This window comes from Salmo salar, chromosome ssa14 (assembly GCF_905237065.1).
Source record: "Salmo salar chromosome ssa14, Ssal_v3.1, whole genome shotgun sequence".
NCBI classification, from domain to species: domain Eukaryota; kingdom Metazoa; phylum Chordata; class Actinopteri; order Salmoniformes; family Salmonidae; genus Salmo; species Salmo salar.
The window spans coordinates 73,616,937-73,634,053 of record NC_059455.1 but is presented as its reverse complement, the minus strand read 5'-3'; the positions used below and the strand labels follow the sequence as shown (position 1 = coordinate 73,634,053).

The 17,117-nt window shown below is 42.5% G+C and overlaps 1 protein-coding gene across 2 annotated transcripts; it reads right to left on the bottom strand.

Moving 5' to 3' along the window:
• Positions 1 to 9,410: 9,410 nt before the first annotated feature.
• cite2 (Cbp/p300-interacting transactivator 2) lies at positions 9,411 to 16,432 on the bottom strand. 2 transcript variants are annotated; one of them, XM_014142363.2, is made up of 2 exons: positions 16,118 to 16,432; positions 9,411 to 14,501 (listed from the first exon to the last, which is right to left on the bottom strand). In XM_014142363.2, the coding sequence occupies exon 2, from the start codon at positions 14,484 to 14,486 to the stop codon at positions 13,725 to 13,727; it is 762 nt and encodes a 253-aa protein (XP_013997838.1). In that variant the 5' UTR covers positions 14,487 to 14,501; positions 16,118 to 16,432; the 3' UTR covers positions 9,411 to 13,724. The 2 variants fall into 2 exon arrangements, with proteins under 2 accessions (XP_013997838.1, NP_001135183.1); NM_001141711.1 differs by having other exon boundaries at positions 12,030 to 14,501; positions 16,231 to 16,281.
• Between the last annotated feature and the right edge of the window lie 685 nt (positions 16,433 to 17,117).

Genomic DNA, 17,117 nt, shown 5'->3' with positions numbered 1-17,117 from the left:
GGCAGGCAGAGAGACAGGCAGAGAAGAGAATATGAGGAGATATTTGGTAGGGGTGGCCTTTGTCAGAGAGAGGGAGAGTCCTCAAGGACACAGTATGCCATCCATGGGAGTCAGGCTGAGGTATTGGAGTGGGGAGGGAGGGGGTGAGGAGAGGGGGGATGTGAGAGGGCAGGAGGGGGAGAGGGAGGCCTGCTGACGCATTTAGGAGCCGTTGCAGGGTGCTGGTGACGTCCAGACAACCATACAGAAATCACAGAGACTGGAGAGATGGCTTCAGTCCAAATACTTGTGTCTGGTGAATCGTGCTGATTCCTGGCTAAAGAAGAAAAAGAGAGAGAGAGAGGGCCCTTAAATTGAATTGAATTGAGAGGGGGGAAACGGATAGAGGAGAGAGAAAAGGGGAGAGATAGAGGAGAGAGACAGAGAGAGACAGAGAGAGAGAGAGAGAGAGAAAGCTAAAGAACTTCGGACTTCTCTCAGTTTAGCAATACTTTAATGTTTCACAAGGAGTAAAGCTGGTTACATAGGGGTTTCATGTGCAGGAGCCATACAATAGGGAAGGTTGTGTGGCTGCAAACTGTTCATAAGACATGTGTTAGAGTAGACACATGGGTGACTGTAGCACCAACACTTTGCTGTAAAGATATTTACTTTTCCCTGATATAAAGCCAACGTCATTGTACATTTAAAGGCCCTGGCTGTATATGGGTCTTTCCATCAATAATGAGGCCAATATGTGACATTGGGATAAACATTTAAACATTGTAAAAAATATATGTAAATAAGCCCATAACTCCACCTATACAACAACATAGGCCTAGGACTACATTCTTTAAGCAGGGTTCATACAGACATACAGACATTCAAGGACTTTCACTAACTGTATTTTTTTCAAGGACCTCAATGTTATACAATTGTATAATTGACATAATTGTACATATAGGGCCCTCAAGGTAGGCCTATTCCAGTATTTTTTACATTTCTGACCTCCAAATTAAAGTTGAAGTTGGCCAATTCAAACGCCTTATGCTGTTTAAAATGTATTTGTCATGCTACTTCATTACCAGATCATATTGTGAACAAGCCCAATAGACTATGTAATTTGGTTGTCATTATATCCATAGCCAAGGGAAGATGTTTGGGGGTGCAGGGGGGGACAGATTTAGATATTTTGCCTGCGCTACAGATGGTTATATTGGCCCACTTATAAAGGACTAGTAAAGGCCCAGTGCACTACTTTTGTAAAAAAAAAAACATGTAAAAAAAAAATACAGTACCAGTCAAATGTTTGGGCACACCTACTCATTTCAGGGGTTTTCTTTATTTTTATTTTATAACACATATGGAATCATATAGTAACCACAAAAGTGTTAAACAAATCCAAATATATTTTATATTTGAGATTCTTCAAAGTAGCCACCCTTTGCCTTCATGACAGCTTTGCACACTCTTGGCATTCTCTCAACCAGCTTCATGAGGTAGTCACCTGGAATGCATTTCAATAAACAGGTGTGCCTTGTTAAAAGTTAATTTGTGGAATTGATTTCCTTATTAATGCATTTGAGACAGTTTTGTTGTGACAAGGTAGGGGTGGTAAACAGAAGATAGCCCTATTTGGTAAAAGACCAAGTCCAAGTGCAGTCGCAAGAATCATCAAGCACTATGATGAAACTGGCATCATATGAGGACCGACACAGGAAAGGAAGACCCAGAGTTACCTCTGCAGCAGAGGATGAGTTCATTAGAGTTAACTGCACCTCAGATTGCAGCCCAAATAAATGCTGCACAGAGTTAAAGTAACAGACACATCTCAAAATCAACTGTTCAGAGGAGACCCAGGCCTTCATGGTCAAATTTCTGAAAAGAAACAGAGACTAAAGGACACCATTAAGAAGAGTAGACTTGCTTGGGCCAAGAAACACGAGCAATGGACATTAGACCGGTGGAAATCTGTCCTTTGGTCTGATAAGTTCAAATTTTAGATTTTTGGTTCCAACCGCCGTGTCTTTTGTGAGATGCAGAGTAGGTGAACGGATGATTTCCGCATGTGGGGTTCCCACCATGAAGCATGGAGGAGGAAGTGTGATGGTGTGGGGGTGCTTTGCTGGTGACAATGTTGGTGATCTATTTAGAATTCAAGGCACAGTTAACCAGTATGGTGGCCACAACATTCTGCAGCGATACGCCGTCCCATCTGGTTTGCGCTTAGTAGGACGTCAATTTGTTTTTCAGCAGGACAATGCCCGAAAACACACCTTCAGGCTGTGTAAGGGCTATTTGACCAAGAAGGAGAGTGATGGAGTGTTGCATCCCCAACCATTTCAATTTGGTTGAGGTTGGGTGATTGTGGAGGCCAGGTCATCTGATGCAGCACTCTATCACTCTCCTTCTTGGTCAAATAGCCCTTACACATTCTGGATGTGTGTGTTGGGTCATTGTTCTGTTGAAAAACAAATGAAAGTCCCACTAAGCTCGAACAAGAGGGGATGACTACCGACCTGTAGCACTCACGTCTGTGGCCATGAAGTGCTTTGAAAGGCTGGTCAAGGCTCACATCAACACCATTATCCCAGAAACACTAGACCCACTCCAATTTGCATACCGCCCCAACAGATCCACAGATGATGCAATCTCTATTGCACTCAAACACTTCCTTTTCCTACCTGGACAAAAAGGAACACCTATGTGAGAATGCTATTCATTAACTACTGCTCAGCGTTCAACACCATAGTGCCCTCAAAGCTCATCACTAAGCTAAGGATCCCGGGACTAAACACCTCCCTCTGCAACTGGATCCTGGACTTCCTGATGGGCCGTCCCAAGTGGTAAGGGTAGGAAAAAACACATCCGCAACGCTAATCCTCAACATGGGGGCCCATCAGGGGAGCATGCTCAGTCCCCTCCTGTACTCCCTGTTCACTCATGGCTGCATGGCCAGGCACAACTCCAACACCATCACTAAGTTTTCCGATGACACAACAGTGGTAGGCCTGATCAACGACAATGATGAGACAGCCGATAGGGAGGATGTCAGAGACCTGGTCGTGTGGTGCCAGGACAACAACTTCTCCCTCAACGTGATCAAGACAAAGGAAATGATTGTGGACTACAGGAAAAGGAGGACCAAGCACGTCTCCATTCTCATCGACCGTGTTGTAGTGAAGCAGGTTGAGAGCTTCAAGTTCCTTGGTGTCCACATCACCAACGAACTATCATGGTCCAAACACACTAAGACATTCGGCATGGGTCCTCAAAAGATTTGGCATGGGTCCTCAGATCCTCGAAAGGTTCTACAGCTGCACTATTGAGAGCATCCTGACTGGTTGCATCACTGCCTGGTATGGCAACTGCTTGGCCTCCGAACGCAAGGCACGACAGAGGTTCCTGCGTAGGGTCCAGTACATCACTGGGGCCAAGCTTCCTGCCGTCCAGGACCTCTATACCAGGCGGTGTCAGAGGAAGGCCCTACAAACTGTCAAAGACTTCAGCCACCCTAGTCATAGACTGTTCTCTCTGCTACCACACGAAAAGCGGTACCGGAGTGCCAAGTCTACGTCCAAAAGACTTCTTAACAGCTTCAACCCCCAAGCCATAAGACTCCTGAACAGCTAATCAAAGGGCTACCCAGAACCCTCTTTTACACTGCTGCTACTCTCTGTTTATTATCTATGCACAGTCACTTCAACTCTACCTACATGTACATATTACCTCAATTACCTCAACTAACTGGTAACGGTACCCCCTGTATATAACCTCACAATTGTTATTTAACTGTGGCTGTTTAATTATTTGTTACTTTTATTTTCCATTTTTACCTTATCTATTTTTTTACTTAAAACATATTTTTCTTACAACTGCATTGTTGGTTAGGTGCTTGTAAGTAAGCATTTCACTGTAAGGTCTACAGCTGTTGTATTCGGCGCATGTGACAACTACAATTTTATTTTATTTGATGTCCTATCGCTGCTGGTTAAGTGTGCTTTGAATTCTAAATAAATCACTGACAGTGTCACCAGCAAGGCACCCCCACACTATCACACCTCCTCCTCCATGCTTCATGGTGGGAACCACACACATGTGCGGCGGTTGGAACCAAAAATCTCAAATTTGGACCCATCAGACCAAAGGACAGATTTCAACCGGTCTAATGCCCATTGCTCGTGTTTCTTGGCCCAAGCAGGTCTCTTCTTCTTATTGGTGTCCTTTAGTAGTGTTTCTTTGCAGCAAAATCGAACATGAAGGCCTGATTCACGCAGTCTCTGAACAGTTGATGTTGAGATATGTCTGTTACTTGAACTCTGTAAAGCATTTATTTGGGATGCAATTTCTGAGGCTGGTGACTGTAATGAACTTATCCTCTGCAGCAGAGGTAACTCTGGGTCTTCCTTTCCTGTGGCGGTCCTCATGAGAGCCAGTTTCATCATAGCGCTTGATGGTTTTTGCGACTGCACTTGAAGAAACTTTCCAAGTTCTTGAAATTTTCCAGATTGACTGACCTTCACGTCTTAGAGTATTGATGGACTGTTGTTTCTCTTTGCTTATTTGAGCTGTTCTTGCCATGATATGGACTTGGTCTTTTACCAAATAGGGCTATGTTCTGTATACCACCCCTACCATGTCAAAATAAAACTGATTTGCTCAAATGCATTAAAGGGAAAGAAATTCCCTAAATTAACTTTAAACAAGGCACACCTGTTAATTGAAATTATTCCAGGTGACTACCTCATGAAGCTGGTTGAGAGTTTGTAAAGCTGTCATCAAGGTAAAGGTTGGCTACTTTTAAAAATCTCAAAAATAAAATATATTTTGATTTCTTTAACACTTTTTTGGTTAATACATAATTCCATATGTGTTATTTCATAGTTTTGATGTCTTCAAACTTTTAACTGGTACTGTATTTATTTATTGGTTTTTCGGCGGTGCTGAAGCACCCTCAGCCACCCTATTTCCTGCAGCTATGATTATATCCCAAATAATTAATAAGGAATAGTGTTTGGTGTTGCACAATGGTCTATCATACACAATTGCGCACTGTATACTCGGTGTCCTACAAAAAAATATGGAAACATGAACTCACTACCTTTATGCTTTCTCTTTTAAGTCTAACCACACCATACAGTTTTCCTATAGAGGATTTTAGAAACACTTAAAATATGGTTTGTATTTCTTGTAGGCTTACCCTGGTGTGACATTTTGATAACCATGTGCAGTGGCTTGTGAAAGTATTCACCCCCCTTGGCATTTTTCCTATTTTGTTGCCTTACAACCTGGAATAAAAATGGATTTTGGGGGTTTGTATCATTTGATTTACACAACATGCCTACCACTTTCAAGATGCAAAATATTTTTTATTGTGAAGCAAACAAGAAATTACACAAAAAAACTGAAAACTTGAGCATGCATAACTATTCATCCCCCCGAAGTCAGTACTTTGTAGAACCACCTTTTGCAGAAATTACAGCTGCAAGTGTCTTGGGGTATGTCTCTATAAGCTTGGCACATTTAGCCACTGGGACCTTTGCCCATTCTTCAAGGCAAAACTGCTCCAGCTCCTTCAAGTTGGATGGGTTCCGCTGGTGGACAGCAATCTTTAAGTCATAACACAGGTTCTCAATTGGATTGAGGTCAGGGCTTTGACTAGGCCATTCCACAACATTTAAATGTTTCCCCTTAAACCACTCAAGTGCTGCTTTAGCAGTATGCTTAGGGTCATTGTCCTGCTGGAAGGTGAACCTCCATCCCAGTTTCAAATCTCTGGAAGACTGAAACAGGTTTCCTTCAAGAATTTGTCTGTATTTAGCGCCATCCATCATTCCTTAAATTCTGACCAGTTTCCCACTCCCTGCTGATGAAAAACATCACTACAGTGATGCTGCCATCACCATACTTCACTGTGGGGATGGTGTTCTCGTGGTGATGTGAGGTGTTGGGTTTGCGCCAGACATAGCGCTTTCCTTGATAATCAAAAAAAGCTCAATTTTAGTCTCATCTGACCAGAGTACCTTCTTCCATATGTTTGGGGAGTCTCCCACATGCCTTTTGGCGAACACCAAACGTGCTTTTTTTTTTTCTTTAAGCAATCAATGGCTTTTCTCTGGCCACTCTTCCGTAAAGCCCAGCTTTGTGGAGTGTACGGCTTAAAGTGGTCCTATGGACAGATACTCCAATCTCCACTGTGGAGCTTTGCAGCTCTTTCAGGTTTATCTTTGGTCTCTTTGCTGCCTCCCTGATTAATGCCCTCCTTGCCTGGTCTATCAGTTTTGGTGGGCGGCCCTTTCTTGGCAGGTTTGTTCTGCTGCCATATTCTTTCCATTTTTTAATAATGGATTTAATGGTGCTCTGTGGGATGTTCAAAGTTTGATATTTCTTTATAACCCAACCCTGATCTGTGCTTCTCCACAACTGTTTGGAGAGCTCCTTGGTCTTCATAGTGCCGCTTGCTTGGTGGTGCCCCTTGCTTAGTGGTGTTGCAGACTCTGGGGCCTTTCAGAACAGGTGTATATATACTGAGATAATTGTTTTAGTTATATTTTTAATTTCACTTCACCAATTTGGACTATTTTTTGTATGTCCATTACATGAAATCCAAATAAAATCCATTTCAGTTACAGGTTGTAAAGCAACAAAATAGGAAAAACGCCAAGGGGGTGAATACTTTTGCAAGGCACTGTAAATTTCTTCTCGGACAACTTGACTCTTATCAATATATTAGGCTCTATTTACTCTCAGATTATAAAATGCTAATTAGCATCAAAGTAGATATCATGCAAGACTACACATTTCTGCAAGCTCCTGTAAATCAACACTAGCTGACACATTTGCTAACAGGTATTGTGTCAATTTAAAACTTGCACAGAAATGTCAATTTAAAGAAATGTATTCAATTTATTCATTACTACATTTAAGTAACATTAGATAGTTAAATCCAGAGATTCTTACCTTTGCCTCGATTCAGCAGTCTCGTCCAGATCATTATGGCATTTGTAGTTCTTTATGATAGCCACATTAGCCTTTCATTTTTGGGGGGTAAATAGAGGCGAATATGTTGATAAAAGTAATCTTGTCCTACAGAGATTTACACAGTTATCAAAATATCATGCCAAGATAAACCTACACAAAACACAGACCTTATTTTAAGTGTTTATAAAATCCCCTATGGGAATAATTAATGATGGAAAAACGAACCATTTACCTGTTTGACTGCTAGTTTGTACAGTATGGGTATTATGACTCATACTATGGTACTCTATCATGCATAATTATTGAAGAACCAAGTAAAGTCATATAGGTTTTAAGTATCAAGGTACGGTGAAGCCTTCGATTTTGCAATAGCATATAAATTTGGGGGATTTGCGTGCCCATGAAAACTGTTTTCACCCCGGAACACAGGGAGACACAAAATGTTACGTAGTTACACTGCACTTCTGAAATCTCTATAAAAAAAATGTCAGACAGCTAGATCCTGGATTCTTACAGTCTTCAAGTTCAATGTCTAATTTAACTGATTAATGCTTAATTAATATATGATATAACAACAATTTACATAGTCATGTTTTATGCCACACGAATTTGGACAAATCCGTTAAGACAGAAAAAAGGTTAAACATAGGTTTTAATTTCACTTGTAAATTCTATTGAATATACAGTAGCTATGTTCCTCCCTTATATCTTCATGTAATGACGTGAAAATAATTGGCAGATTATTATCAGTGACTTATCAACAGCTGTAACAAGTTGTCCAGTGTAGGAAATACTCACTGGTACCCTAGTTTATGGAAAGACCCATATCTAGGATGGCCTGAAGCGTTATTCTGATTGGGAAAACATCTAAGTTGACCTACAAAGAAACTTTGAGTAAACCACAGGAGACTGCTGAGGGAAGAACGGCTCATAATAACATCCGGAACTGAGAAAATGGAATGGAATCAAACACCTGGAAACCATGTTTTTTATGTATTTGGTGCCATTCCGCTAATTCCGCTCCAGTCATTATCACAAGCCTGTTCTGCCACCAACCTCCTGTGGAGTAAACACTGTATGAGAATGAGCCTTTTATCAGTGCAGCCTACCTATGAGATCACCCCAGCCAACCAGTCAGTCAGTCAGTTACCTTTAGTAAAGCCTTATCTAATCAGTGAGCCAACTACACAGGTGTGTGTGGTGAGTCATCATGAGGAGAGAGCGAAGGGGAGCGTCAACAGTCAACAGCTATCGGCGTAGTTAATTTCACAGGACAAACAGACATGGGAGGGAGTAGGGAGGGAGCGGCGAGGGAGGTGAGACAGGAGGGAGCCAATAGGGTTGGTCGTTATATAGGGAGAAACAGAAGGACATGAGTGAGCGAAAGCAGGGAGTGTCATTTCTGAGACAGGGAGAGTCAAACAGCCACAGGGTTATTTCAGAGGAAACCCAGACATGAGCACATGCACATGGCTGAGAATCATCACTGCAGTGAATCCTCCTTTCTAGAATGACTACACTAGCTGAGGGTAATTTAAAGAGAGTTAGACTGAGGTGTATTACAGTAAAACTGTCAACACCCGTTGTAGTGAAAATAGGAGTGGTGACTCAGGAGGAGCTTGTGGGGGCTGTGGTGGACAGACAGACATACAGGTACTCAACACCTGACTTGAATGACTGATATAAGGGCTTTACAGGAGGTATTGTACATTTGAAATGTTAAAACCTACTAAATTAAGATCAGGACAGAAAGCAGGCAAAGGGACTCTGATTTCAGCACAGTCCTTAGTACAGCTACAGTATGACAGCCTATGGTTTGGAATAGCCTTGACTAGGAGTGGACTAGGCCCCAGATAGGTAGTTATACAATAGTGGAGGCTGGTGGGTGGAGCTATAGGAGGACGGGCTCATTTTAATGGCTGGAATGGAACAAATGGAACAGAGTCAAATGTGGTTTCCATATGGTTACTACCATTCCATTTATTCCATTCTAGCCATTACAATAAGCCCATCCTCCTATAGCTCCTCCCACCAGCCTCCTCTGTTATACAATATGACTATTTAGGTCAAGGTGAGCCTCAGCTATGACCAGATTAACATATCGTCTGCCCCTGTCCTGTCTGTGGATTATCACTGTAGAAATAGTACCATCAGGCAACTTTGTGTGAGCCTCAACTTGTACTGTTGCTTTGTATTGATGGTAAACATAAACTACAACTACCTGTCAAACCTGTTCATTATAACACTGTCATCTAATGATAGTTTCCCGTTCATCAATATCCATTGAGACAGCTATAGAGCCCATACATGGACACTACTGAGATGTCTCACTGTGCTAGAGCAGAAGTTTCAGTACAAAGTCATACATGGAGTATTCAAAGCACATCAAGTAGTCATAGAGAGATACAGAGACAGACATATACACATTAAAAAACACTCCATATTCTGGCTAGTTCTTTAAATAAATATTTTATTGTTGTTGAAAATAAATACATTTTCTTAAAATATAATCAATAACATAAAAAAAAGCCTTTGGGGGTTGGGAGGTGGGGGGTTACCCCAAATGAAGTGGAGCAATTTGGAACAAGGATTTTACAATACAATCTCGCAAATGTATCCACCATCTTAAGACTTCAGCTCCCACATTGCATTCCGTTCTGCTGTACATTCTCAGCGGATGTGTGGAAAAGTGGTGACATCACATCTCTTTTCACAATGTTCACATGCAGTCTACTAGGTCTTAAAGCGCCAGGCCTGTCCTGTACCCAGACCCTTATTATAATGTGACAGTTTGGTAGCCTGGGTAAACCAGACTGAATGCTGCACTTAATGGTTAGCCCAGCATTCAGTCTGGTTTTACCAGGCTACCTATTTATATCAACACGCCTGTTTGTCAAATAGATGATAAACCCTAATCTCTTGTCATTAAACACATCAACATCAGCCATTAATAACAATTATATCTGACAATGTTTTTTGAATAGTACCTTAATTATGTCAACTTTACCTCTATTCTACAGTACATAGACACCATACACAAGAAGGCTGAAATATTATTGATATAGTTGTGATCAAATGACTTTGAGAGGCTACTATCTCTCTAAGGCTTAAAAGACAAACAAAAATATGTTATTTTCAGATTGTATGATGAGGGGTTGTATGATGAGGGGTTTTCATGAGGGGTTGTGAACCTGCCCTAAAAAGCCCGGTCCCAGATCGAGACAGATATAAGACCAAGTTAGCCATAAATAGCCTAGTAACAGATATACCGGCCACAGGAAATTACTAGATATGGTAATTATGTCCATATTCTGTCCCAGCACCATACCTGGCCCACCCTGACCCGTGTGCTGCATGCTGGCCAGCTGGCCTGGCCCTACTCTGTACTGGGCCCCGTTGGCCAGGTGATGGCCCTGGACCGGCCCCAGTGGATGTCCATGGTTGGCCTTTGCCACGATGAGTGTAATTTCTGTTGTCCATTGTTTGTTTGTGCTCAGAGCTCGGCAATATGGCAGATCTCCAGGAGGGAGAGGGGGTTAAGAGTAGCCTGGAATCCAAACAGAATATATGCATTTTGTTTAACTGATTCAGTGAAGTGAAACAATCGTGAAATACAGCGATATTCCCTTTGGATTCCAGGCTAGAAAAAGAGCTGAGAGACCAGTGAGTGTAGCTCTAGTATTGGAACAGATTACTGCAACTCGTGCATTACAGAGGGAAGCTTTTCCCTTCCCCCAATCCTCTCTTCAACCCCTCACTGCTCCTCCAACCTCTCTGTTCTGACATCTCCACAAATAACTCAACAACAGAACAGGACAGGAAGTTCTCGTACTAGTCACTGGAGCAGTAACCTTGCAAAAACATCATTATGCACAGGGGCCAGGGGGAAATAACACCGCACCACCACAGAAAAAGACAGATTTCTAATTACCATGGGTGTGTCCAAAATAGCACCTTATTCCCTATATAGAGCACACTACTTTTGAGTGCCAAGTTTTCTAATTACCAAGTCATTGGGGCTGTCATGCTGGATGACCTCAATTAAGACAAGCGTGTGAACTGGTCATTTAAATCTAAACAGGAGAACCAGCCGAGTAAGAAAATCTATGGAAACAGCAACCAACCTGTGTGTGCGTGCGTGCATGTCTGTGTGTGTTGCTCTGCCCTGTTGGGTTTAGCCCTTCGGTAATGAAATCAATGCCACAGGTAAAGAGAGGCAGCTTTAAACAACGATGAAACCAACCAAGTACTGCCGGAGTAGTGCCTAGCACTATGCTGTGTCCACAGACTGGACTAATGAACGCTGGACTAATGAACGCTGTCCACAGTTCAAGGCAGTTGAAGCAGCCTCCACTGTCCCGGCCTTCATACCCAGTCAGCACATTGGCCAAGCTTAAGTTAGAGGACCAAACTCAGTCACTTCCCCTTAAAGGAGAACCTTGCAAGCTGCACACAGAAGATGTTCACGCACAGATGGGAAAATCCTAACTTCTACTTAAATCAAATGTTCAGTTGGTCTCCCATTGACATCAATGCATGACTAAGTAAATATTCAGTGGAGGTTAGGATTCCCCCCAGCTACAGCGCTAGATGAATGTACTTCTCACAGTCCAACACTTTGTGTTTATGTCTTTTAACGGTAACAATGTTGTTCAAAGTCTAAAGTGAGCTCTATGACTCTGGGAATGACCTGCGACTGACTAGAGAGGTACTGGTTTTCCCCCTGCCTTGCTTTCTGTGCCAGTCACAGACATGTACAGAAAATAGCCCACTGTTATGTTATGTGTGATGTTCCTTAAATACTATTCAGTGAATTCCCTCGGCCCACCAGTAGAGATACAATATAAAGTAGTCATTAAGACTCTACTGAAACAGAGCATCTAGCTGTTTGACTGTAGAAGCTGACCCTCAGTGTTCAGAGCAGTATTCTAAGACAGGCATGGTGTGTTTGTAGTTCTCTTACTATAGAGATGTTACTGTGTATGTGCTGCACTACTTTGCCAGTGATTAAACTGGGGACATGTAATATTCAAGGAAACGTACGTTTTTAAGGTGGAGTTACACAAAGCAACTTTCACACAACTTTATTTGCAGTTGCAGGTTGCATGAGACATCATTTCAAGCAACTTGGCTGATACACAAAGCAACTAAAATGCAATTTAAATTGTATGCAACAGCCAATCAAATTGAAGCTGCTTTTGTTTTATCATTCAATATGGTTTGAGAAGTCTAAACTCACCCAATGTCATCTGCTGCATTACATCTTGATTTCATAAATTATTAGTTTATCCAACCATTTGCTTATTGTATAAAGATGGATTTAGCCAAAATGCTGGCAGTACATATTAATTAGCTAGCAAAAATTATATTGCCAGCACTGTTTTATCAAGCTAGCTAGCAACGAGCTAACCAAGCTAGCAACAAACTAAACTAACTAGCGAGCTAGTGGAGTTCATGCGGAAACAAAATATCAGTTGAAACGTGTCAGAGAGGTCTGGGTTCACTTAAAAACGTACATGTATTGACTGCCAAAGCATGTACATAAACCTTAACTAGCCCTGATGCCAATATTTAATTATACAACTACCGTTTGGCAAATGTCTCTTCTGTCTACCTTGATCACGGTTCCCGCAGCACTGACAGATGTGTTGTTGACATGACAAGTGGCTCAAAGTTCTGAACCTTCCAATGGATCATGTGACAAAAGCATTTGTTTTGATTGGCTGTTGCTTGCAACAAGTAGAAAAAGTTGAAACGTTGCAACTGGATACAACTGAGTTGCTTATTAATTGCAGAGGGTGTTTCACGAAGCGATCAAGAAGCAACTCAGTTGCATGCTACCAAAGTTGCGTGAAAATTGCTTCGTATAACTGCAGCCTAATGATAAATAGAATGTTGTTCTGATGATGTCATCAGATGATGTCAGGAAGAGGAACCAGATCCCCAGGCTAACACAGTTAACTCTCAACCAATCAGAGACTAACTCTATCCACCCAACAAAACCTAACCCCAGGCTCTTACTAAAGGAAATGTTAAGGTAACGAGGAAGAAATCCTCCAAGCCTGTTTTGAAGAACCAGCCTTCAACATACACACAATATAGTTAGGCATCTTTTTGAACAACTCTTTCCCCCCTCAACAGCCTAATTCATAATCAGATGACCAACTTCATTAACAACTCAATTTGTCAAATGTCCGCTAACTACTTGGTGGGGTGAATTCATAAATAAATACATTTCTATAAGCCATAGATCGAATCTAGTAGTCCCAGGTGAAGCAAGATAGTCTTTCTTTGTATTGTCTCAGCTTGTCTGTCTCGTCTTCCCGTCCTGCTGAATGAGTCTACAATCATCCCACAGAACTCAGCACACACAGTGACACAATGACATGGGTGGCAGCCCGGAGGCAGGACGGAAGGCAGTACAGAATAGACAGAGGCCACTGCGTCAGAGAGAGCGCCAAACTGTGGCTGGGCTGACTGAGCTCAGATCTCATGCCAGCTTTTGTTATTTCTCCTCTCTTTCTGTCCTTACAATTCATCTTAAAAACAGGTAGGTCCTACTATTCACAGGTAGGTCAGTGTGTTCTGTAGGCCTAATATACATGGTCACAGACAGATAGCCTAAACTCACACAGATAGAACAGAGAGATAGTCTGTATCCTCTTGTATGTGCTGCTGTGGCTAGTCTAGTTTGTGGTTCAGTCTTTCTCTGGACGCCGGCCTGTTTTTACAGCGTCTTTCTTCATCTGGCTGTTGTGTATCTCTCAGCAGCTCACGGTGCTCGGCTGCTGTTTCATAGAAACAAAGTCAGGGATGAAGTCAAACTCGTTCTGACATAGGAACAGTTCCGGGAGCTCCTGAACCCGGTCCAGACCCAGCTCCAACACCAGCGCTGTCAGAACCTCCTCATCTATGAGGTCTATGTCCATATTCTGTCCCAGCACCATACCTGGCCCACCCTGACCCATGTGCTGCATGCTGGCCAGCTGACCCGGCCCTACTCTGTACTGGGCCCCGTTGGCCATGTGATGGCCCTGGACCGGCCCTAGTGGATGTCCATGGTATTGGGTGTTGAGTTTCTGGAGGTGCATGGAGGCCATGAGCTGCTGGGAGGTGAGCCCACTGGGGTGGTACTGTTGCTGGGGGTGCTGGGGCTGTTGCATGTGGTGCTGCTGCTGTTGTTGTTGTTGATGTTGCTGTTGTTGTTGATGCTGTTGTTGTTGGTTATACATCATCTGGTTCATCTGGTGGTGGTGTCCTCCCATCTGAGCCCCGTTGACCTGGCTGTTCACCTGACCGTTCATTCCAGCCGGCCCCACCATCCCCAGTCCGGGCCGCTGCCTCATGGCGGCCTCCATGGAGGTCTGCGGCACTCTGCCGTAGTGCATGACCTGGCCGTTGGGGAGGGTGCGGAGGCCAGGCTGGGGCACGGCGTGCTGAGGAGGGCCGCCCATACCCCCCATCCTGTAGCCGTGGAGGGCCGTTGCAGGACCGTGGGACATGGGCATCATCATGTGGTCTGCCATGGCTTCTCTGTCACCCTGCAGGAGGAAGGACAATGTTTACGTTAGTTATGATGATGACTCTGTATAAAAACATTTACATTGAAACCTTTACTGTCACCCTGCGGAGGAGGAGGATCAATGTTGCATTTTAGTTGCAAAACTAGTGTGCTAGTAGTGGAATAGATGAATAAGTGGATTGATTGGGGGTATTCGGCCAGGAACCGAAAGGTCACTGGTTCGAATCCCCGAGCCAGCAAGGTGGGAAAATCTGCCGTTCTGCCCTTGAGCAAGACCGTTAATTAAGAAGTCGATTAAGACAGCTCATGCATCTCTCAGATTCAGAGGGGTTGGGTTAAATGCGGAAGTTAAGGTATCCCCCTATCTCTACATCATCAGATAAATCTGAGGGATACAGCCCCCTGAGAACATCAAATTCCCCAACACAGCCCTATACCATGACTGTTCTTTCAACAGTAATTCAATAGCCATAGACAGTATACTATGAGTATTTCAAACAGTGTTGAGTCAGTATTCCTTGACATCTATTCAGATGACGTTTAGGGGGCATTTACACTTTGGTTTGACTGTAATTTTGACCACAACAACATTACGCATAGCCTACTGCATGTATCCGCTACATAGTAATAAATAAGGTCCTACATGCACTATGACAGTAAGGTGCATCTGCGCGAAAGGAAACCAACGTTTACTAACATTTCGTTAAACAGTGACGAATGGACAAGATGGTCATTACAATTTTTGCTTATGGGAACAATACAATGGAAAGAAAAATTAAAGACAATTCCCTACGATTCATTGATTCAGAACATAATCTGTATTTGTGGCACCTCTGTAACACCAGAATTAAAATGGCACATCAACGCATAATTTTCCCACGCACAATTACGCAAGGTTAAAAATGAATGACATCGTTAATAACGTGCGTGTCTCTATCACTGCATGAACACAATATGATGGTGCAGCCCTTTGGATACCATAGGAGTGTGGCTCTGTACATGTCTCTCTGTCTTTTCACTGTCTGCTTGAAAACAAAGAATTCCGTGTTTCGTTGTTCTTTTTTCCCCAGAGATGAACTCCAGTGCCCCTGGCGCTAAGGTTTCCGTTCAAACCTCTTTGTGTTTAAGCAATAAAAAAATAACTACGATCCGATGCAATCGTTTCTAAAACCTCAATAATTTAGATAGAAAACACAGTGGATTGGTATTGTCAACAGTCGGACAAAATCCATACAATTGTATTTGGGCTATGCACGCGTAAACATTTAGGGATCTTAACATTAATTCGATCTATGCCACATTTTGCAAAACGCTAAATGGGGAGCAACAATAATGATCGAGGTATTTTCTTGTAGACTAATTATTACACAACATATCACAATTCTAAAGCTTTTAGCCGTGTAGTTTAGGGATATGCATAGGGGCCAGATTTCATTGAACAGTAAAAAAAAACGTATACCACATAACAACAAAAATACTAATCCCGTTTAAATAAACTCGATGTTTCAAAATATACAGTTCAATCGTTTAGTAATTTATTATACAGTATCACTGCAATATTGCGGATGTCTGAACAATCGGGTTCGTAAGAAATCGCAAATAAAAACAAAATCAACCGAACAATGGTTCTCCTACCTTCCCTCAGCAATATGACACGGTCTCTCTCTCCCTCTCTCTCTCTCTCTCTCTCTCAATTCAATTTCAATCTCTTTCTGCAATGAATTTCCCCTTCACTAGACAACGCTTACCAGCTAAATGTCGTTGCTCTGAAGTTCTATTGAGTTCTGCTTCTGGTATTGGATTTCCGTCTTTACTTCCAAAGGCGATGCTCCAGATACATTTATTTCATCGAATTACTGCACTGTGGAGCGAGCGAGATGAGTTTCTAGTACGTGTGACCGTCACCGGAGTTACTTTTCTGGGTCAGCTCTGGGATTATATACATGTATAAACCAACCAGCGGAGTTGGAAAGAGGGAGAGGTGGAGCTACTGTCGTCTCTGTATCCTTTGTTTCGATTGGCTCGCCTTGTGACCCTAGTACAGACTTGGCGCACGTTGGACAATTCATTAACTGATACTGAAATGTTTTTGAATGTTGGCTTTATGTATCATACGACTCCTTTGATTGAACATGTACTTGTTGTGGCCCTATATATTTTGTAGCCTACTAGGGGCCAATTATGGTGGCTAGTAAAGGATATGGGGTCAACAGAGAGCAGAGAGTGCATTTTACAAACCTCTCAATAGGCTACTACAGGGTTATGATACAGGTGGACTATATATGTGAACAATCATCATCATCATCATATCTGTAATACTTTCATCAACAAACAGTTTATATACTAGACATATAATTCATGTTTTACAACATTCTCCATGTTACAAATTAGAGTCTGGTTTCATTAAGGCCTACAGTATGTTTTAGAATTACAATTTTAATGACTAATTAATTTCACTATGAATTTCAGATTACAGTCATAGAATCAAATCAGAGCTGGCTATTAGAGACAGACAATGGTAGGCTCTGGTGCGTGCTATGCAAATGTGTTGTTGCAGAGAGAAACAGCCTGGCGATACAAATGCATGTGAGCAGCAACCTCCCCAGAGACAGAGAGCATGCTGGCATGAAGCATG

What these genes read in the sequence shown, in the direction of transcription:
- cite2 (XM_014142363.2), bottom strand. Translation starts at nt 14,486, where the DNA reads ATGGCAGACCACATGATGATGCCCATGTCCCACGGTCCTGCAACGGCC.